This window comes from Delphinapterus leucas, unplaced genomic scaffold, assembly GCF_059928025.1.
Source record: "Delphinapterus leucas isolate spDelLeu-1000000601 "Yukka" unplaced genomic scaffold, BTC_Dleu_Yukka2 spDelLeu_asBTCV2_sq25, whole genome shotgun sequence".
Classification (NCBI taxonomy): Eukaryota; Metazoa; Chordata; class Mammalia; order Artiodactyla; family Monodontidae; genus Delphinapterus; species Delphinapterus leucas.
In genome coordinates, this window is record NW_028322234.1 from 10,774,695 (window position 1) to 10,796,518 (window position 21,824).

The following is a 21,824-nucleotide window of genomic DNA, read 5'->3' on the forward strand; positions in this document are numbered from 1 at the left end:
GGCGGACGCGGAGCCGCGGTTAGTCTCGCGGGGAGGTCGTGAGCGTGTGAGGTATCCCTTGCAGTGTTGCGCGCAGGTAGCTGCAGCAGCAGGAGCAGAAGCCGCCGTGTGAGGGAGCCATGAAGCACTCTGAGGTAAGAAACGAAGAAACGGGGGCCGAGCGACCGCCGCAGACCCATTTTTTTCTTCGTGAGACAACGGGAACCCCCCCCTTTCTCGCCCTGTGCTGAGCCGGAAGGCGCAGGCGCAGTAGGCGCGCGTTGTGCCCCGGGGCCACTCGTAAATCGCAGTGCGCATATGCGGGGGAGGTACTTCTAATTCTGCAACCCAGACTGTTTTGGGGTTGCCTTTTCTTGGGGTCTCTACAGGACCTGGGAAGCTTACAGGTTCCTTGTAGCTCCCCCTGCGGGATGAGTTGCAGACTTAGGCAGGGGAGGAGCGAGGGTGTGAAACCCTTGCTTCCAGTCTGAGGGTGTCTTGCACAAACCTTGCATCCTGCCTCTGCTTCGGGCTTTGGAAGGGGCTTTGCAATCAGCCCAGAGAGGCTTGATATTTGGATCCCTTCCTCGCCCGGGACGTCTCCCTGAGCGGCTTAGGCGGTGAAGGTGTAGCGCCAGTGCTGGCTCCCGCCGACCAGCAAAGCTGATCTTTGTTTTCTGTTAATATAAGAGATCATCTCAGTCAACCTCTGCGTGTCACCGAGGAGAAATCTCACACCCATAACCAGTCTTGAAGTCTAGGTCTTCTGACTCCTAACTCGGGCCTCTTTCCCTTAAAACGAAGTGTTCTGATGCACTTACCGACCTAGCTGATAATATAATGTTAATAATTTAATTAACTATTGCTGCCTTATAAGTAATATTAAATAATAAACTAATTTATTATTAAATTAATAAGGATAATTTGAAGAGTGCTTACTTTTGTGCTCGTGAGATTCTGTTACCTTGTTTTCTTATCTTCACACCCCTGTGAGGTAGGAGACTATTAATTATTCTTGTTTTTGTAGATGGAGAAACAGTCTCAGAGATGTCAGATGACTTGCTCAAAGGTTCTGAGCTAGTAAATGCAGAACAGAGAGAGAAACTCCGGACTCCAGAGTCTCAGTTGCTAACCACTATGCCATACTGGTCCCCAAATGAAAATGAGCAGGTTGAGAGTTTCTTGGTTTTTTTTTTCCCTTCCCCAATTAAAAAAATTGTGGTAAAATACACATAAAATTTACCTTAACCATTTTTTTTTTTGCGGTACGCGGGCCTCTCACTGTTGTGGCTTCTCCCGTTGTGGAGCACAGGCTCCGGACGCGCAGGCTCAGCGGCCATGGCTCACGGGCCCAGCCGCTCCGCGTCATGTGGGATCTTCCCGGACCAGGGCACGAACCCGTGTCCCCTGCATCGGCAGGCGGACTCTCAACCACTGCGCCACCAGGGAAGCCCTACCTTAACCATTTTTAAAAGCACAGTTCAGTGGCATTAAGTACGTTCACATTGTTGTGCAGCCATCACCACCATCCATCTCCAGAACTCTGTTCTTTTCATCTTGCGTAACTGAAACTCTGTACTCGTTAAACACTAACCCCCCTTCTCTTCTCTGCCCAGCCTCTGGCAACTGTCTACTTTCTGCCTCTGTGAATTTGATCATGTTAGGTGGCTCATGTAAGTACAAGGAGAGATTTCTTGTTTTTATTCACCAGTGGAATACTGCTGTTTCTGCCCACCCCCTTTACTACTACTACTACTACTATTATTACTTTTGGCGGTAATTTACCCAGAATATTTTGAAACCTTTAACCCAGAAGTCCTTAGTCATTTTTGACATGGCTCAGAAATGAGGAGGTAGGATTCAATAATCTCATGCTTCATTCAACTTTATGATTATAGATTGAAGTTCTTCTAATAAAGTTCTCCTAATACAGTTTTCCCTCTCAAGACCTCTGTGCAACCCTGGAGAAAAAGGCACATTCACTTTGAAAGATGCAGGATGGAAGATACGTGTGGTCTCTTACAAAATGGAGTTAGTTTTGCTAGTTGGCAGGCAGATAAAGTAGGCCCCAGAGGACCCTTGGGGTGGGCACTTTTGTTCTGGGAAGCTGGGCATAGCCTGAGGCCCATGGCTTGGACTGGAGGACATGCTCTACTTTACTCAAACCCTTTCCCTCCCAGAAGGAGGGAGGGGCTTTAAACCCACTGTTCAAAGTGACCTTGGAGAAAGAAAATAAAATTGTTAATTTGCTGTGTTCTCTGTTACCATTCTCTGCTAACATTTGCCCAGTAAGCACTGAGGTCATAGCTACAGAGTTTCCGTACAGGAGGAGCAGTTGTCTCCCAGCCCAGTTTGCACAGCACGCCAATCAGCTTTTTTTGTTTTTTGTTTTTTAAATTATTATTGGGGTATAGTTGTTTTACAATGTTGTGTTAAGGCCGATCAGCGCTGGATGTTTGTTGCAGACTAATAAAAATGGCAGAGATTCTTTCCCTCACATTTAACAGTTTGAGAAAAGGTGTCAATTATCCATAGCAAAGAATGTATTTCTGTTGGGGACTAAGTCCATCCTTCCACCCCCAAGTGACCCCCTATCCACTGAGTGATTAACAGCCACCAGAAAGACCTTTTTGACTCTGAGAGAGACCTTGGAGACTATGACGTGTAATTTACAAGCGATAGAGATGCTGCTCAGAAAGGTGCAGGACTTGCTCAGTGACACAGTGAGTTAGTGAGGGTTGATATCTGATGTTTTTGGCAGGTAGGATTCCAGCTGGTGGGGAGATTTGCTGCTGCTGTGATGACAGTTTGCTGACACTGCCATTCTCCCTTCTATGGTCTTGAGAGGATGATGTGTCCCTTCAGTGGCCTAATTGAGACAAAGCAGGTAGAACAGGTGACTCTCGGGCTTTGGCTGAAGCAGTTCCTCGGAAGGCAGAGCAGGCCTTGGGATTGTCTTGGGACCAGAGCAACGTTGATGAGGGAACTGCTTATCCGAGGCTATAGGATTTTTTTTTTTTTAATTTTGTTTTGCCATTGCAGATGAGAGGTCAAAGTAATGATCCCAGTAGCAGCTCAAAAATAGTTGCTATATCTTGTGAGTCTGTTAATTCCTAGAATGATCAGTCCCTCTCAGCCTTCTTGGGCCCAGGTCACTGCCCATTTCCCACAGCTGGGTTCCCGGAGGCAAGGCAGTCCCCACTGCCCCATTTAGGATCTTCCACCCCCTCCCCCCCAAAAAAGGGTAGCTCTGTTGGTTCTCATCTTGTGAATAATCCTCGACCAATACAGTTCTTGCTTCAGTTTTCTCCACAGGAGTAAGTATGCGAAAGTTCTGGAAGCAAGAGTTCTGGTCAAGAGGCAATTGTTTAGAGCCGGAAAACTGGGTGGAAGGTGAAAATTAAGGAGAACGTAGACTCATGTGTAATGGTGCCATAGGTGCATGGGCTTTGGACAGGCCTGGCTCTGCCACTCACTAAATAATTGTGACCCAGCGCAGGTTACTTAATCTCTCTGAGCTCCTTGGAGCAAAATCTGTTTAATTGTGACAGCAAAGGCCAGCAATAAAGAACATTATGAAATTGCTGGAAATGTATCCTCAAGGGGTATGCATAAAATGAGAGGTGCTACATGTAGCTCTGGTTCATTTATTTTAACTGTTGTGCACGATTCCATTATATGAAAAACAATCTAGTTTGATTTCCTGGTCCTTTAATAAATCTCCGAACATCCTGTAGAGTGGAAAAAAAGCAAATAGCAGAAGATTTTATAAATTTAAAAAACATGCCAAATGAGACTTATGTGTGTTGTTTATGGACATATACCTAATTAAAGGATAAATTGTAATATGAGATGAGAAATGTATGGAAATTACACAGTAGTTAGAGGAACCGTTGCTTGGGTAGAGATGGAGGGGGAGGAAAAGGCATAGGGAAGGTTTCAGCTATTTTTTTTTTTTTAAGGGAATCCGATGTAAATAGAGTAAAATATAAATATCTGTTTAACCTGGGAGGTGGCATCCTAAGTGTCTGTTGTTTCCTGTACTTTTTTCTTCTGAATTCTTGTGTCCTTCTGAAGTAGAAGGTGAGGGATAATTTGGGTTCTTTTGGCCATCAAGCGCTGTTTTAATATGCTGGTCTCTGACTTTTGCACTTAAATTTGGTGCCTGTTTGCAGGAAAGTGTTGTGCTCTGAGTTGGGGCTTGTTTGATCTCTCATTCACACTTTCTGCAGGCTGCATCCAGCAGGCCTTCAGAAAACGCTTTTGGGATTGATTTTGCGTTTGCAGGCAGGATGGGAACCCAGTTATGATCCCCCTCTTTCTGGGTTACTTTTTGTTGCTGGATAATAATATCAGCGACAGGGCACACTTCTCATGTCCTTCCAAAAAGCCTGAGAGGTGGATACTCCTTGTCTCTTCGTTTTGTGGATAAAGAACCAGAGGCTCAGAATGGTGAAGGAACTTGTCCAAGATTACAGCATAGTGGAGACAGGATCCAGACCCAGGTCTGTCTGATTCCTCATCCGTAGAAGAGCCAGAGCCGCGGCATTGTTGGTGATGCTGGCAGTGCTGGTAATAACAGCGACCAGAGTTTACTGAGTCCTGTGAACACCTGATCCGGTGGGCACCAGTGTTAACTTCTACTTTACAGGTAAGGAAACTGAGGCTCAGAGAAGTCGGTTAAATTGCTCAAGGTCACAGAGCCAGGAAGCAGTGGAGCTGGGCCTTGGCCTCCGGTTTGCCTGACTCCATTGGCGGGGCCTGGGTGGAGGAGGTGGGCGGGAGAAGCTGAGTGCTGGGTGTGGCTGGGCGGGTGCAGGGCAGGGCAGCTGTTAGAGCCCGCTGGTGGGACACTGGGGTGCGGACGGGGAACCCTGAGCCTAGCGGAACCTCTTGAATAACTGGTTCCTGAGGAGTGAAAAAGGTGGAGGGTTGACAGCCCTGCGTGGAGGGGTGGGGACTGTGCTCCCCAAAGACTACCTGTCTTGTTAACGCAGTTGAGTTTGTTTGGGAAACCCTGTACTTTCACTGACAGCCTTGGCTGGATGAGGATGAGAAAAGCCCGAGACCTTGGGCTGGTTGGTCAAGTTCAGGTGAGGTCTTAACACCCTCTTGCTCATATCGACAGTGGTAGCTGAGGATGTTTTAATAACCTGGGCACAGCCAGAGCGTCGTGATGAAAGCCGCTACTGATACAGTGCTCACTCTAAGTGCTTTTTATCAATTAACTCATTTACCCCTCACAGGAAACGTATGAAGTTGGTACTATTCTTATCCCTTTCTTATTTTTTTAAATTTTAAATTTATTTTTGGCTGCATTGGGTCTTCTTGCTGCACGTGGGCTTTCTCTAGTTGCGGCGAGCGGGGGCTGCTCTTCGTTTCGGCGCGCGGGCTTCTCATTGCGGTGGCTTCTCTTGTTGCGGGGCACGGGCTCTAGGCACGCGGGCTCGGTAGTTGTGGCTCGCAGGCTCTAGAGCGCAGGCTTCAGTAGTTGTGGCGCACGGGCTTAGTTGCTCCCTGGCATGTGGGATCTTCCCAGACCAGGGATCGAACCGGTGTCCCCTGCATTGGCAGGCGGATTCTTAACCACTGCACCACCAGGGAAAGTCCTCTTATCCCTATTTGACAGATGGGGAAACCAGGGCCCAGAGGAGCGAAGAGATGTACCCCAGGTCACACAGCTAGTGAGCAGCAGAGCCTGGGTTCTACTAGATTCAAAGTGGGCTTCACTGTGGGTTGGCCCAGGCATTCATGCCCTGAGGAAGGAATGATGTGTGGCCGAGTGGCCGTGGCCTTTGCAAGCCACTGGGTCTGCTCTCGGGACAGTTTCTTAACTGTCTCGGGACAGTTCAGTTTTCTCATCCATGAAGCCAGGATAAAGACACCTGTCTCGGAGGGCCACTGAGGAGAGTGAAGTGCCCAGCACACTTCCTGGCCCATCGTCAAGGTATAAATCATTAGGCGGATAACGATAAATGGTTAGGTGGATAAAGACAGATCTGCATCAGTGATGCCACCTGAAATGCTTTCTGCATGTGTCCTTTTTTTTGTTTTTTAATTTTTAAAATTAATTAATTTTATTTTTGGCTGTGTTGGGTCTTCATTGCCGCGTGCGGGCTTCCTCTAATTGGGGCTACTCTTTGTTGCGGTGCGTGGGCTTCTCATTGTGGTGGCTTCTCTTGTTGCAGAACATGGGCTCTAGGCGCATGGGCTTCGGTAGTTGTGGAGCACAGGCTCAGTAGTTGTAGCTCGCGGGCTCTAGAGCATAGGCTCAGTAGTTGTGGTGCATGGGCTTATTTGCTCCGCGGCATGTGGGATCTTCTTGGACCAGGGCTCAAACCAGTGTCCTGTGCATTGGCAGGTGGATTCTTAACCCCTGAGCCACCAGGGAAGCCCTGCATGTGGCCTGTTTTGAACGCATCATGACTTGTCAGTGAACAAGGCCCATGGAGATGGATTCTTGCTAAACAGTATGCCCAGAAGATGGAGGAAGAAGCCCAGATGCCAAAGATCCTTTCTGATATAACATCACGTACACTAAAGTCACATTTTGGGATGATCTGCTCCGTCCTCCTCTATGGGATGACCCTCAGTGAGGTCAAAGCCCAGTCAGAACCCACCTTTTTCTTTTTTGTATTTTGGCCGTGCTGCGCAGCACGCGGGATGGTTCCTCAACCAGAGATTGAACCCGGGCCTCCGCAGTGAGAGTGCCGAATCCTAATCACTAGGCCACCAGGGAACTCCCCAGAACCCACTTTTTAACTTTTGTGACAAAGAACCATTCCAAGAGGCAGGTGCTCACAGTGGGCCTGGTCTTCTGATGCCTGTCACAGCCTTCATACTCACAAGTGCACCACTTCTGTTCTTGCCCCTCCTGGCTGTGTTCCCCACCTAGCAGCAGCCAGAGGGTCTCTCCCGTGTAGCGGGGAGGATCTTAGCACTCCCCGCCTGAAAACACTCCCCTCAGAGTCTTCTGGTCCTCCTCTACCCCCTGCTCTGCTCACTCATTGCTGTACTGCTTTTGTCTCAAACATCTACATCCACATCCCTGCCCTGTGCATAGGCTCTTCCCTCAGCCAGAAATGATCTTCCCTCTGTTTTTTCCCATGCCTGCTCCCTTCTTGTTTTTTTGTCTTTTTAAAAAAATACATTTATTTATTTATTATTTTTGGCTGCACTGGGTCTTATTTGTGGCACGTGGGATCTTTCATTGCGGTGTGCGGGCTCTTCATTGCAGTGAGTGCGCTTCTCTCTAGTTGTGGCACATGGGCTCCAGAGTGTGCGGGCTCAGTAGTTGCGGCGTGCAGGCTTAGTTGTCCCGTGGCATGCGGGATCTTAGTTCCCTGACCAAGGATCGAACCCGCGCCCCCTGCATTGGAAGGCGGATTCTCAACCACTGGACCACAAGGGACATCCCTGCTCCCTTCTTGTTATTGAGAGCCCAGCTTCAGCGTCTTTCAGAGACGCCTTCCCTGACCATCCTGTCTGGAGTGTGACCCCTGCACTCTGTTTCTCTTCTCTGGCCCTCCTTGGGCTGTGGTTGTGTTTTCATTTGGGAACTTGATGGTCTTTCTACCCCGACAGATTCTGAGCTCCCTGAGGGCAGGGGCTCTTGGTGTCTTGTTCCTGCAGCTTCCGAATGGGTAGATGAATGAGTCTTCTCCCTGCGGTCAGGCTCACAGGGAGGAGCAGAAGGGTGAGTGGGGGCCTGCTGCAGGCACCTGGGTGAGTCCAGTGTTGCATGTGTTGGGCTCAGGTGGCCCCGTGTGACCTGTCCTTAGTGGTCCCAACCTAGGGAAGTTGGCTTTACGGGGTGGTCGTAAGCCCTGGGTCCACCCTGGCCACAAGTGTCTTGTTCCCTGTTGTCCTCCTCCTTCTGGAACCTGGGCATGCTGAGACGGGAGCTTCCAAGACTGCACGTGGGCCTGCCCGTCATTGTTGCACAGGTCGCTAGCAGGTTCTGCTGGTCTGGACCCTCTTCCGTGGTGGACTCTGCTCACCTGTTTTCCGGTCCATCGTCTATTTATTAGTTCATTCCTTCCAACATATATATATATATATATATATATATATATATATATATATATATATATATTTTTTTTTTTTTTTTTTTCCTCTATACCTGTCATACGCAGGAATACTGGGCTGAACGAACCACAGCCTCTCCCCTCAGGGTGTCTTCATCTAAGCTGAGGCCTGAAAGAGGAGGTCTTCTGGGAAGGGATGAGAACAGCTTGTGCAGAGGCCTGGAGGCCAGACTCCGTGGTTGTCCCACGTCTAGAGATGAGGCTGGCCAGGCAAGCCTTTGTAGACACCCAGACACCTGTGGACTTTGTCCCAACGGTGATGGATGTTTCTTTTTCCTGTTGATTTTACCTAAAAGTTTAACTTTCAGAGGGCAGTTTATTGCTAAGTCCTTGGGGGGGGGCCCCTCCCACTATGGTGTGTGTTATGTAAACATGAGGGAGAGTTCTCATTACGGACAAGGGAGCTGTGGGTGGTGTTTGGGGCTCACCCCCCCACCCCACCCCCCACGCCCAGTCCCACGGTTACTTAGAGATGGGCCACGAGCGTCTCCCAGCCATCTGGGGGATAAAGGGCCTCTCAGTAGCTTGTGGGGATTGGCAGGCTGGCACAGTCCTGTCCCTGCTCGAACCAGGCTCTTATGTAAGCAGAAGTCATGGGCCATTCAGGCAGCCCGGGAGACTGCAGGGTTTGTGCCATCTCCCAGGGCCTTGTGAATTCTTTTTTTTCCCTCTTTAAAAGGACCAGGGAGCACTGGCTGGGGACAATGCCGGTTGTGTGGGAACTGGGCCTGAGGGAACGGTGCCTGTCCTCAGGGTGGGAGTGGATCTCTCAAGTTGGCGGGGAGGGCAGTTTAACCCTAGCATTTGGGGCTTTATAGAGCAGCAGGAAGCAGGCTGAACTTGAGGGGGTCCAAGAGCTGCAGCTTGCAGTCTTGTGAGGAGAAGCTGTCTCCCAGGACACCTCAAGAAGCTAACTCAGAAGGAGAAGGGTGGGTTGGGGGAGTTGCCGAATTGACGCTTCTTAGGAGGTGGGGTTGAGGGAGCATGTCTTTTTGTGCGTGAGGGTAATAGCAGAATTCTTGGGGAGATACGTAGAGTCTGAAACAGTGTATTGTTGAATCCTCTCCACTGCAGAGAATCAAGTCTCATGGAATCTCCTGGCTGGAGGTGGGATCCACAGAGGACGGGCTGGGGTTGAGGCCGGGGAAATCCCAGTGCTGGGACAGTTTCTGGAGAGGTGGCTGTCCTCGTCCTGTCAGCGAATCCCGTCATTCAGGTCTCAGCTCGAATGTCACCTCCTCTGAAGGGCTCCCTCTGACCCACCCAGGCCACACTTGTCAGCCCTCCTGTTTCGGTTCTCCGCGTAGCACTTAGCACCTTCTGATAGCTGTTTGTGTGAGGTTCTCCTCTGTCACCCTGACGTGGATCTAGTGATTGTGTGTTTGCCTGTTAAGAGACCTACACATACAGGCAGGGCGGGCTCACGCAGTTCGCTAGGCACATCGTCCATGCCCGCGCAAAAGGCACTGCAACCCAACGAGCAGGAGGGTCCCAGGAGGGTGCCTCACGCTTTTGGGGTGCCTGGCCGTTCCCCGGAACCCCTGGGTTTGGCCGTGAGCATGTGTAGCTCTGGTGCGTTAGTGTGGGCTTCTGCTCATCTTTCGGTACTTTGGAATTTGGCCATTTTTTTCCCCCCATTTTTGACCCAGAGTTACTTGAACTCTGAGTTTTCATGTAAGGATGAGATGGGGATCCTGTAGGAAGCGCCGACCGCGACCGACAGGCCCCAGTAATATCTCCTGCCAGGCTCATCCAGGCGCCATCTGAGAAGCGGGCCCGGGAACTGTGCACATTCTGAACACCACATCCTGGCTCACCTGGGGCCCCTGGATGGCACCATTTCCAGTCTCTCCAGCTGGTCCTGGAAACCTGCACCATCCGGGAGAAAGCATGGGGAAGGGTGTCTTTGTGAAGATGCCGGGACTCATTTCCCCTTACTTCACTTCCCTGTCTCTTGCCAGAGCCAGCAGAGCCGAGCGAGCTGAGACCTGTGGGGCTGGGAGAGGCTCGGAGGGCCTTGGCCTGTGGAGACAACCAGGGTGTCTCCTGCACCCCTCTCTCAACAGCTGCAGCGGAGTATTTTCTCTTAAACTACCTTACCCTTTATAGACGTGGCTAGGCCTGTTAAATATTCCAGAAACCCTGCCTTCCTCTGCCAGAATCCTCTTTCACTTGTTACTACTCTCCTCTCTTTGTCCCAAGACGTGCATGCATTTTTTTCCCTTTGGCATTTTCATGTTCCTTAAGTTGGGATACATCTTACGATTTGTGTCTACCTATTTATTTAAAATTTATTTATTTTTGTCTGCATTGGGCCTTCGTTGCTGCGCGCGGGCTTTCTCTAGTGGCCGTGAGCGGGGGCTACTCTTTGTTGCGGTGCGCGGGCTTCTCATTGTGGTGGCTTCTCTTGTTGCGGAACAAGGGCTCTAGGCACGTGGGCTTCAGTAGTTGCGGCACGTGGGCTCAGTAGTTGTGGCTCACGAGCTCTAGAGCTCAGGCTCAGTAGTTGTGGCGCACGGGCTTAGTTTCTCCGCGGCATGTGGGATCTTCCCAGACCAGGGATTGAACCCGTGTCCCCTGCATTGGTGGGCAGATTCTTAACCACTGCACCACCAGGGAAGTCCCTCTACCTATTTATTTTATATTGACATATGTGTCGTTCCCCGCCCCCCCACAAATGGCAGCTTGTTTTGAATCAGTGGCACTTTAGATCTAGGAATTAGGGTGTCTTTTTCACTGCTTGCCACCTTCATGCTCTAATCAAAGCCATCAGGGTCTCAGGCCTGCCGTCTCTGCTTCCATGTTTGTCCTCAGCAGCGAGAGGGCTCCTTCTCAAACCAGACCAGGTTGTGGCACTCCAGCAACTTCCCATCACTGGACGCTCAAACCCAAAGTACTTGTCTTGGCCTCCACTCCAGCTTCCTCCACAGCTGCGTGCCCTCAAGTACGCTGTACTCCAGTCTTTTGATGTTCCTGAGCCCTGCCAAGCTCTGTGCTGCCTCAGGCCTTTTGCACTTTCCTCGGGGAGCCTCATGCTGGCTCAAATCGCATTTCCTTAGAGAGGCCTTTCCTGACCACCTCCTGTGGCCCTCTGGGCTCCCTGCCAGCTCTTTTCTTCCAGCAACTGGTACACCCTGACCTCATGTTACATAACAGATTCTTTGCCCATGTTCCCCTTGAGCGTGAGCAGGCCCAGTCGGCGGGGGGGGGGGCTTGGCTATTGTATCCCAGCACCTGGATCACCGCCCAGCATGCTACTGTCACACCTAGGTCTTTCTGTTCATCATCGAGCCCAGCCCCTAGCACGGGCCTGGCATATCAAGGGCTCAGTTTGCTCAGCAGATGAAGAACAGGAACTTCTCAGTCAGCAGAAAAGGCTCTTGGGGGGTTCCAGATGACCTCCACATGTGGTTGAGTCCTTTGCAGGTCTTTGTGTAGCAAGCACGTCCTAGCTCTCCTTGGGCACCGGACACTGTTCCCAGGGCTCTGTGAGTTCCCTGGCCTGGGCCTGGCGTCTCCGAGGAGCACAGGGAACAGGATTGCCCTGCAGTAGGTGGCCGCAGCCATCCTTGGGTAGAGCCCTCTGGCTCATGTACTAGAAGGTCTGATGGGCTTGCTCAGAGGTCCTCTGGGCCATGTAGAGCCTTGGAAGACAGGCAGCGCCTGGGCCTGAGACTGGACTGGGAGGTGGGGTCTGGGCCTCCCACCCTGACTGGGTAATGCCTGCCACGCTGTATGCTCTTGGGGACCTGCATGGGGGTGAGCAAGTAAGCAACACCAGGCCTTGGGGACCAGGTCCTGTTGCCAGTCCCTGGGACCAGGTCCCAAGTCACTGCTTTCAGAAAAACAGTGGAGTGGTGCCTAATGGGCTAGTCAGCTGGAAGATCCTTACAGATATTTTTGATACTAGATCACTGTGAGACTTTGGGCCAGTAACTGGGAAGGAGTTCCCAGAATTGGGATTTTTTTTTTTTTGCTTTAACAAAACTCTGTCCATTCTCATCTGCTTATTTATGTGAACTGGGTTTCTTAGTGTTTACTTTAAAAAAAAGAAAACAAAGAAATGTCAGAATAAAAGCTGTAGCTCATTCTAGCAATAAGAAATATTCACCTTGGCTACGTGAACTAATTGCGAAAAAGGGTGCCTCCATCCCACTGAGAGAGGCAGTGCCAGTAACTTACTGTTTATGGTTAATGTTTAGTAACAGTTGTTGATGATTTATGATGTATGTTTATGATGTATGTTTAGCAGATACTGTAATGATAACTCATCCTGAAGGATGTTCTCTTTACACGTAGAGCCTTAGGTCCTGAAAATGTTTTTAAGAAATTTAATTTCAATTTGAGGAGTAGGTAGGATGCTCAGTAATAACCTTCAATCACAAGCGTGTATTTGGATACAATTCCATGGGGGAGGGGAAGAGGAACAGAATTCAACTTCAAGGCAAAAAAGGAGCAAATATGAAAGAGCTTGTTTATAGCTTTTTCCTTTTAAAGGAAATGATGGTAGGTATGATATTACTCAAGTATTTAGACTCTGGTGAGATTTAACAGAGCCCCGTAAATGTTTACATAAAATTTGCAATATCTACAGTTGGCCAGAAGCGACATCTTTTGCAACTATTCAAGCTCAGGTAAAAAATACTAGGTGTCGGGCTTCCCTGGTGGCGCAGTGGTTGAGAGTCCGCCTGCCGATGCAGGGGACACGAGTTCATGCCCCGGTCCGGGAAGATCCCACGTGCCGCGGAGCGGCTGGGCCCGTGAGCCATGGCCGCTGAGCCTGCGCGTCCGGAGCCTGTGCTCCACAGCGGGAGAGGCCACAACGGTGAGAGGCCTGCGTACCGCAAAAAAAAAAAACAAAACCAAAAAAACCCCCAAAATGTTAGGTGTCAACTTAGAAATCTTTTTTGGGGGGGTGGACATGAAATTTGCAAAATTACTTGAGGGATACATGACCAAAAAGCGTTTGAAGAGCGCTGAGTTTGCTCGCTTACAGATGTTTTCATGTGATCCCAGGGAGGAGAAGTGGTGTTTTTCAGTGAGCTGGATCTCTTTGGGGATGTTCAATGGGCATTTCAGACTCAACATTGTCCAAAACTGGGGCTGGATTCCCCACCACCAACCTGTGCTGCCCCCCAACCCCTGCCAGTGAATGGCAGTTCCAGTCTTCTCATCACCAGGCCCCCGGCTGTTTGACTCAGCTCTTTCCCTCACACCTCATATCCAGCAGTCAGCAAGTCCTGTACCTCTGCCTTCAGAATACATGTGGCATACAACCACTTCTTATCGGTACTGCTGCCATCACCTGGCCCGGGCCAGGGACTGGCAGGCTTTACCCGTGAAGGGCCACATGATGAATATCTTAGGCTTTGCAGGCCATACAGTCTCTGTGACAGCTTCTCAACTCTGCCGCTGTCACAAAAGCAGCCCTAGACAATATGTCAACCAGTGAGCGTGACCGTGTTCCAATGCAACTTTGTTTGTGGGTGCTGAAATTTGAATTTTGTATGATTCCTATGTGCCATAAAATAGGCTTCCGATTTTTGCCAACTGTTTAAAAATGTAAAAACCGTCTTAGCTTGTACAAAAACAGGTGGTGGCCCAGATTGGGCCTGTAGGCCACAGTTTGCTGACCCCTTGGTCTAAGCCATCCTTTATCTTGATAACTTCTTTTTCTAAAATAAATAAATTTATTTATTTATTTATGGCTGCGTTGGGTCTTCGTTGCTGTGCATGGGCTTTTCTCTAGTTGCGGCGAGCGGGGGCTACTCTTCGTTACAGTGCACGGGCTTCTCATTGTGGTGGCTTCTCTTGTTGCGGAGCACGGGCTCTAGGAGCGCAGGCTTCAGTAGTTGTGGAGCACGGGCTTAGTTGCTCCGTGGCATGTGGGATCTTCCCAGACCAGGGCTCGAACCCGTGTCTTCTGCATTGACAGGTGGATTCTCAACCACTGTGCCACCAGGGAAGCCCCTATCTTGATAACTTCTTATTGGTGTTCCTGCTTCCATCCTTATTCCCCTATAGTCCAGAGGGATCCTTTAAGAACCCAAGCCAGGTCACATCCCTCCTCTGCCCAGAACCCTCTGTGGTTCCCACCTCACTCAGAGTAGAAGCCACAGTCCTCACCTGGCCCAGGAGACCCTGTATGACCCATCACCTCCCTGCCCTCACCTCCTTCTTTCTTCCTACCCACCCTGCCCCCAGCCACAGGGGCCTTGGCTCTGTTGCTTGAGCACACCAAGCTTGCTGCACCTCAGGGCCTTTGCACAGGCCATTCCTCTGCCTACATGCTCTCAGATCTCTCAACTGCCCTTTCCTTAACTGCCTTCAGGGCTTGGCTCAACATCCCCTCAGGGAGGCCTTTCTACCGCGGGCCTCTCACTGTTGTGGCCTCTCCTGTTGCGGAGCACAGGCTCCGGATGCGCAGGCTCAGCAGCCATGGCTCACGGGCCCAGCCGCTCCGCGGCATGTAGGATCCTCCCGGACCGGGGCACGAACCCGCGTCCCCTGCATCAGCAGGCGGACTCTCAACCACTGCGCCACCAGGGAAGCCTGAGGGAGGCCTTTCTTGACCACTTTACACGAAGCTGCCAGCTCCCTTCACCTGTCCCTCCCTGTCCCCTTTTCCTGATTTGTTTTTCCCATGTGGCACATATCACGTGTGACTATTTTACTGTCTTTGTTCCCTGTGAAAATGTCAGTTCCATATGGGCAAGGATTTTTTTTCTCTCCTTCCAGGGCCGAACCCCCAGAGTCCTTCCCAGTGCCTGGCGTGTAGCAGGTATTCAGTCACTGTTTATGCAGTGAATGAGTGAGCCTCACTCAGTGTCCTCACCTGGAAAAGGGGATTCATAGGAAAGGGGATAATTTGTGTCGAGGACTTGCCTCCCTGCCTGCACGTTGTGAGCGCGCGGGAGGTGGTAGCCGCTGCTGCGGGTAGAAGGCTGGCCACCTGGGTCCCATGCAAGCGGCACTCCCCCGGTGTAGACTGACCTGCCTGCTGCAACCTGGGCTGGGCGTGCTGGGCGCGTAGGTCGGCCTGGATGAGCGCCTTCTGCCGCTCCGGTCAGCCTGTGTCCGCAGAGCTCAGCCTCACCACCTCTTCCAGCTTTGACAGTGCCTTCCTGCCCAGAGATGGAGAGAGACCGGATGTGGTCACCAGCCTTGACCCGGCCAGGGGTGCAGGGGTGCAGATCTGGGCCATCTTCCGGGGGTCTGGGGCTAGGGGCAGCCCTGGAGGAAGAGCGTTCAGTTCTAAGGAGCAAAAGCAGGCAGGGCCCTGCCCCTGGAGCTTGTAACTCATGTGTCCTCGGGGCTCCTGAGCCTTGGCTGCCTCGTCTGTAAAGTGGGGTGACAATGCAAACCTAGCAGGCCAGCATGAGCTGGGGGAGGCTGGCTGCTGGCACCCTGCTGGCTGGTGCTGGGGAAGGGAGCAGGGACGGGGTAGAGAGTGACCAAGGGGGTTGGCTGAGGCTCCGCTGGAAGGGTCTGGGAGGGCACGTCAGTCAGTGTCCGTCAGCTGTGGTAAGGGTTTTGGGCATCATCGAAAGGGCAGCACCCTGTTTGAGGAAGGCAGTCCGGGTTGAGTTGGCTGCCTCCATCTGTCACCTGGGAGCTTTTGAAGCTGTGGATGCCTGGCCCTCCATCAGAGATCCCGATCTCCTTGTCTTGAGTTGTCCAGGCCAGGGCTCTTCCGGTGGGTTTCATAAGCAGGCAGGGTTCAGGACCACTAGGCGGGGTTCTTAGCCACATCCGCCACGGGAATCATCTCTGTCAGGTCCTCTTACAAACGTTCCCATTTACCAGGTGGAGAAGACAGGGCTCAGGCAGGGAGGTTGGTCTGACTTTGGCCTCTGCAGCACTGCCTCTCGCTCAGTGTTGGGGGAGCCCCCCACCCCTATGGCATTGGTTTTCCGGGCTCATTGGTGGCTTTAGCCTGGGGCAGGAAACCATGCAGGAAGTGTCGAGAGAGCTGCTAATCTTGCCTGAACCCCTCTGGGTGGTATCGGGGTGACAGGCCTTTCGCCCTTGGTATGGCCTCTGCTGGGACCAAGGGAGGCTGGGGCTGGGGGAGAAGCAGGCTCAGCCTCTCAAGGGCGCTCCTTGTGGAGGTGACATGTTCTGCATTGTCCAGACCTCTGAAGACTAGGTGTGCTGGAGTTGTAATGTCAGCAGGGAAGCGGGGAGGGGGGGGCTGCCTTCCAGATAATTGGGTCCAGGGTTTGTTCCTCCTTGTTTTCTGTTAGCATTTGGCCCTGTTCTCCAGAGTGGAGGAGGTATTGCTTTGTGACGCTGAGCAGTGAGAGACTTTGGGCACAGGTAGGCGGGGTCGGTGCTGGCTCTGGTACTTCCTTGGGCTACGTGCCTTGGGCGAGGGCCCCCTGGTTTCCGAGCCCTGGTTTTCTGAGCCACCTAAGTGGGGTCACAGACCTTAGCTTACAGGCGCAGGTGAGGCTAGGTGAGTTGTGCAGGTAAAGGTCTTAGCACAGTTCTTGGCCCAAAGTAAGCATCTGATAGACGATACTAGTGACGGCACTTCCAATGGAATAGGCCCTTGCAGCCCAGCTCTGTCCAGGACAGCGCCCCCTGGAGGCCCCAGAGGCCGGTAACTGCCCAGGGAGGTGTGTGGGCTGTGGGCACCAGCAAACAGCTGGTCAAAGAGCATGGCCCTCTCAGGCCCAAGACCCAGAGTCCTGCTGTGTTGGCCCAGCATCTCCTTCATCTTGGGCCTCCTGTGGTCACAGCAACCAGCCAGGGCACCCGAGCACCCGAAGAATGTCTTTCAAGGCTGGATGCTACTGGGCTGCCTGGGGCTCTGCCAGCTTCTCCTGGCCCCGGATCCCAGAGCCTAGGGACATTGGCATTCAGACCCTGCCACTTCTCCTCTGGCTACCAGGGGTGGGAGGCAGGAGCCGGCTGGTTGAGGACCTGGGAGTGGGTGGTCAGTCTCTCTCTTGCCCCTTCTCCCCTGGGCAACATTCCCCCACCCCCTAACCACTGTGGCACCTCAGGGAGGCTGTGCAATCCCCCCAGGAGAAATGGGGTCATGCGTGAGGCCACTGGGGAAGGAGGTATTTCTGGCCGAGCAGGTGTGGCCTGTGCTGGTGTCCTGGCAGGTCCTCTCAGCTGCCCTGGCATGAGCAGTGTGACTTCGATATTTCTGGAAAGTGGAAGGGAGAGGGAGCTGAAAGTGCTGAGCCGCTGAGTGTAGGTGAACATGCTCAAGCCTCTGCATTTGTGAAGCGGCTGAGCCAGTCTGGCATGTGCTGCTCAAGGCCAGGCCTCCGTCCTCTGGGTGCGGCAGCACTCGTGCCCCGTGTGGGCGCTCTGGGGGCCGAGAGTGCCCGGGTCGGCCGGCTGACGGACCTGTTGGGCCCTCTGCATCTTTGCCTGGAGTTCTAGGTTGCACTGAGCAGGGCTTGTACCCTCAGCTAGGCCTCTTGTGCCCCCGCCTCGGGAGATGTCACCCACCGGAGCCCACACTCCCCTGCAGGCACTCACTGGGTTTTGCCAGGCTGCCCAGCACAAGGCATCCTGGTTGAAGAGCCCTTTTCTGGCAGGCAGACCCCGTGGGGTCCCAGCGAGCCTGCTCTAGGCAGGGTGTGCTGTACTGCACCCTCACTGCATGGGGGCCTCTGCGGGGCGCGCTGGCTGGGGGTGCAGCCCCAGAGGCCGCTGTGTGGTGGGGGTCTGGGCTCAGGAGTTTACTGCTGCGTGAGCTGCGTGCACTCCTCACCCCTTGGAACTCAGCTTCCCCATCTGTGAAATGGAGTTAATGGCTCCAGCTCCCTCGGCTGCCGTGGGGATTGAAAGGAGAGGGTGAGGAGAGGCATTTGGGAAGCAGCTGCGGTTCTAATCCATACCCATTGGGCAGGTTCCATCTTAGGACGCACGGAAGCGGGAGGTGGTGAGGGTGACCAGGAGTCCAAGCTGACTCCCAGGCCTGTGCCCGCCCCTGTCCCAGGCCCGGGGATGTAGACTCTGCCATGAGGCCACTGCATCTTGTTTACAGGTGGGAGGGGCCTGAGGAGCACTGGGCTTGGCTGTGTTTATGAAAATGGGGAAACTGAAGCTTGAGAGGGGCCCAGGCTCCTGGCTTGGGAGGCTTTCTGGGCACTGGTGCCTGGGGCCCGGGTGCCCCGCCTGTGCAGCAGCTCCCACGGGGTACAGCAGCAGTTGCAAACTTCCAGCCTGGGCTCAGGCGGTGCCTACCCTTCCTGCCGCCTTCCTACTTGATGCTTCTCCCTTCTGAGGCTCAGGTCAGAACCTCAGACCCACCCCTGCCTCCCATCCCCACATCCAAACCATTAGCACATCTGGTCACTTCCATCTTCATAGTCTGTCCACTTCTCACCCACTCCATGGCCATCTCCCTACTCCTGCCCTCATCATTGCTTCTGCCCTGGTCTCCCATTTCCCACGGGGCTGCCTAGGAACAGCTGAGTCAGGTCACATCCTTCCTCTGCTTAAGAACCCTCCATGGCTCCCACCTCACTCAGCGTAAAAGCCAGAGTCCTCCCTGTGGCCCACGATCCCCTGCAAGATCTGCCCCATCACTTCCCTGTTTGTGTCTTCCCGCTCTCCCCCTCCACACTCTGCTCCTGCCACAGTGGTCTGCTGCTTAAACATGCCAGGTACAGTCCAGTCTCAGGGCCTTTGCAGTGGCTGTTCCCTCTGCCTGGAACCCATTTCCCCTGGATGTATGCATGGCTTGTTCCCTCAGTTCCACTGGCCTTTTTAGATGCCCCTTCCTCAGGGAGGCCTTCCTTGACCGCTCTGTCTAAAACGGCCATACTCCCCCACCCCACCCCTGCCACCTTTCTCTTTTTGTCTCCACAGCTCTTGGTGCAAAACATGCCACTATTTATTGTGTGTCCCTACCCACCCCCAGCCCACGCCTGGAATGCAGCTTCTGTGAAGGCAGGGGTTTGTTCACTGCAGTGCCCAGGGGAAGAGCGGAGGCAGGAAAGGATGAATGCATGAAGGAGAGAGCGTGAGGCAGTGGCTCCCCGAGGCCTCTTGGCTGGTGAGTGGCAGAGCCAGAGTTAGTGTTCACTCTCTTGATCCCATCCTGCACCAGATGTGCCCGGTTCATTCACCTGGAGCTCCAGCTGCTGTGCACACCCTTCCAGCTGGTGGGAGCAGAGGCCGCGGCCACAAGGGGGCAGTGGAGAGCGGGGCAGTCTCGGCGGCTGCCGCCTCGGCTGTGGCGGTGATGAACTACAGTAGGGACGCTCGCCACAGCCCAGCCTCTGCCATCCGCACGTGTCTTGCTATTGTTAGGGTTCAGGCTCACTGCCATCAGCTCCTTGCATCACCTCTCTGACCTTGGTGTGGTTGGGCCCCTTCATGATCGTGGTGAGGACTTGGGGGGAGGAGGGGCCTGGCTCCCTGTGCGTCTGCCACTTCTATTTTGCTAGTATCGGTCTGATAACATTTATTCTTCATAAGAATTATCCTAGACTGGACATGTTTGTGTACTTTCTCAGGGAGGCCTTCCCTGACCACTCTGTCTAAAATGGCCATCCTCCGAACCCCTGACCCCCCCGCCCCCCGTTCTCTGTTTTTCCCCACAATTCTTGGTGCAGAACGTGCCGCTGTTCTCTGTTCCGGCACCCCCGTGCACTAGCACCCCCCGCCCCGGACCTCACACAGACCAGAATGGTGGTGGTTATTATGTGTAAATCTTACAGGGACCCTGTGAGATAGCAGGTGGGGGAAGCCCACTTTGTAGATAAGGAAATGGAGGCTCAGAGAGGTTGGGTTACTCATCCAGGGCCACACAGCCAGGAAATAGGTGAGTCTTTTTGACCTCAGAGCCTCCTTGTGAGGGGCCGCTGTGCCTGTGTTGCTGCCGCCTCCAAGGGCCCAGGGTGTGTGGAGCCTGTCAGTGTGGAGCCCCTTCTGTGTTGGGGATGCGGGTGAAGAGAGACAGCGTTCCCTAGAAGCCAGAGCTGGCCTACCAGAGACCCTTTCCGTGGGTGAGCAGTGCCCCGCTCCTTGGAGGAGGGTCTGGCAGCCAGAATGCTGGGCTGCACAGGGTCACCGGAGCTGGGTGGGTGTGTCTGCAGGCCTCACAGAGGCTTCCCTGGAGCGAGGCCACCAGCCCAGGCTAGGGAAAGCCCCCCTGCAGCAGCTCCTGCACTGGGGCGCCCACCTCTGCTCTGGGGTCTGGTGTGGTGGGCAGGCCCCCATCCCCCCAAGTGTGGTGAAGGAGGAGTGAGGGAAAGGCCTTGGCTCAGAGGGTGGTGGGGAGGGGGCTTTGAGGCAAGGTGCCTCCCGCAGGTGCTTATGGAGAACAGCTCCTCGCCAGGCTCTGTCCTGGGTGCTGGGAAGAGACTGAGGACGGGACAGTCCCTGCCCTCTGGAGCTAGCCATCCAGTGGGAGGCAGACGGTAAATGTCTGGGTTGCCATTTTAAGTTGACAGGAAGGGCCTCACTGACGAGGTTAGGGAGGAGCCCTGCGGGGTCTGGGGGAGAGCGATTCAGGCAGTGAGGACAGCATGTGCAAAGGCCCTTAGCCTCTCCTACTCTTTTTTTTTTGCGGTACGCGGGCCTCTCACTGTTGTGGCCTCTCCCGTTGCGGAGCACAGCCTCCGGACACGCGGGCTCAGCGGCCATGGCTCACGGGCCCAGCCGCTCCGCGGCATGTGGGATCTTCCTGGACCGGGGCACGAACCCGTGTCCCCTGCATCGGCAGGCGGACCCTCAACCACTACGCCACCAGGCAAGCCCTCTCCTACTCTTGAGCCCCGGTTTTCTCATCTGCCACGTGGGGACCATCCCAGGAGCCTTGTCTACCTGAGGCTCTGGGCACCCATGCTAGCTTGAAACAGGTGCTCAGAAAGTGGGCACCCCTCTTTCTACTATGGCTACCTTGATCAGCACCATATTTATTTCCATGAAGGCAGTGAAGCGTGTGGGCCCTGCTGCCCGGCAGTGGCTCTGGGTACTCCCCTCTGGGTGGGGCAGGGCTGCAGCCTGCAGGGTGGGCTGTGCCCTGCCCCTTGTCCAGCCCTGACCTCGTGGTGCCATGAGTTGCCCTTGGCTGGGCCCTGGAATCTGGGGCCTCTGGGTGAGAATTCCTCCCAGGCTGGGGAACTGTCATCGTAGAGCCAGCCTCCTGTGCCCCAGGCCAGGGCTCCTGCCTGTCCTTGCCCTCTGTCTGGCCACTGTGCCTGAGGCTTTGGGGCCACACCCCCTGCCTGTGGCCAGTGCCCGGACTTCAAGTCAGTGACACCCTCACAGGCTTTGCTTCATTCATCCTTCGAACATATCACTGCCCCCTTGTCCCCCCAGCCCCTTCCCTCCATGGGGACAGGAAGAGCTGCCCCCGGCTGCTTCAGAAAGTCCCACCACTCACTCCTCCCCTGTCCCTTGCCTGCCTTCTCTCTGGGGTAGGGCCTGAGCCTGCTGCCTCCCCTTCTGTGCTCAGGACCCCTGCCTGGGGCTCTGCCCAGCAGCCACCTGTGCCCCTCACCCCAGTCCTGGGCCTATCCTGGGCCCCCACCCCAGGCTGGCCTCAGGCCTGGGCAGGCTCAGGGGTGTGTGAGTGTGTGTGACAAGCGTAGGGACGGGAGTGTGCTGGGGCGCAGAGCAGGGGGTGGGGAGTAGGGGGTTAGCTCAGGGACTGAAGATTGGGAAGTGCGTGATGGGCTCCCCCATATTTAGGCCCTCATCGGGTGAGGTGGAGGTGTGGGTAGCCTCTGCTGCTCCCTGCCCCTCGACCTTTTCTCTTTATGGGTAATTGGGACCGGT

At 53.7% G+C, this 21,824-nt stretch overlaps 1 protein-coding gene across 4 annotated transcripts in view; it reads left to right on the forward strand.

The window, feature by feature from the left end:
* The first annotated feature begins 7 nt into the window (after positions 1 to 7).
* TECR (trans-2,3-enoyl-CoA reductase) overlaps positions 8 to 21,824 on the forward strand; it is a 28,011-nt gene continuing 6,194 nt past the window's right edge. The window contains exons 1-2 of one of the 4 annotated variants that reach the window (XM_030762333.2): positions 23 to 134; positions 18,906 to 19,092. In XM_030762333.2, coding sequence (XP_030618193.1) covers positions 19,042 to 19,092 — 51 coding nt within the window. In that variant the 5' untranslated portion in view covers positions 23 to 134; positions 18,906 to 19,041. Of the gene's footprint in view, positions 135 to 1,006; positions 1,150 to 4,971; positions 5,073 to 18,905; positions 19,093 to 21,824 lie in introns of those variants that run through there. The other 3 variants (XM_089905427.1, XM_022558400.3, XM_089905428.1) reach the window with 3 other exon arrangements.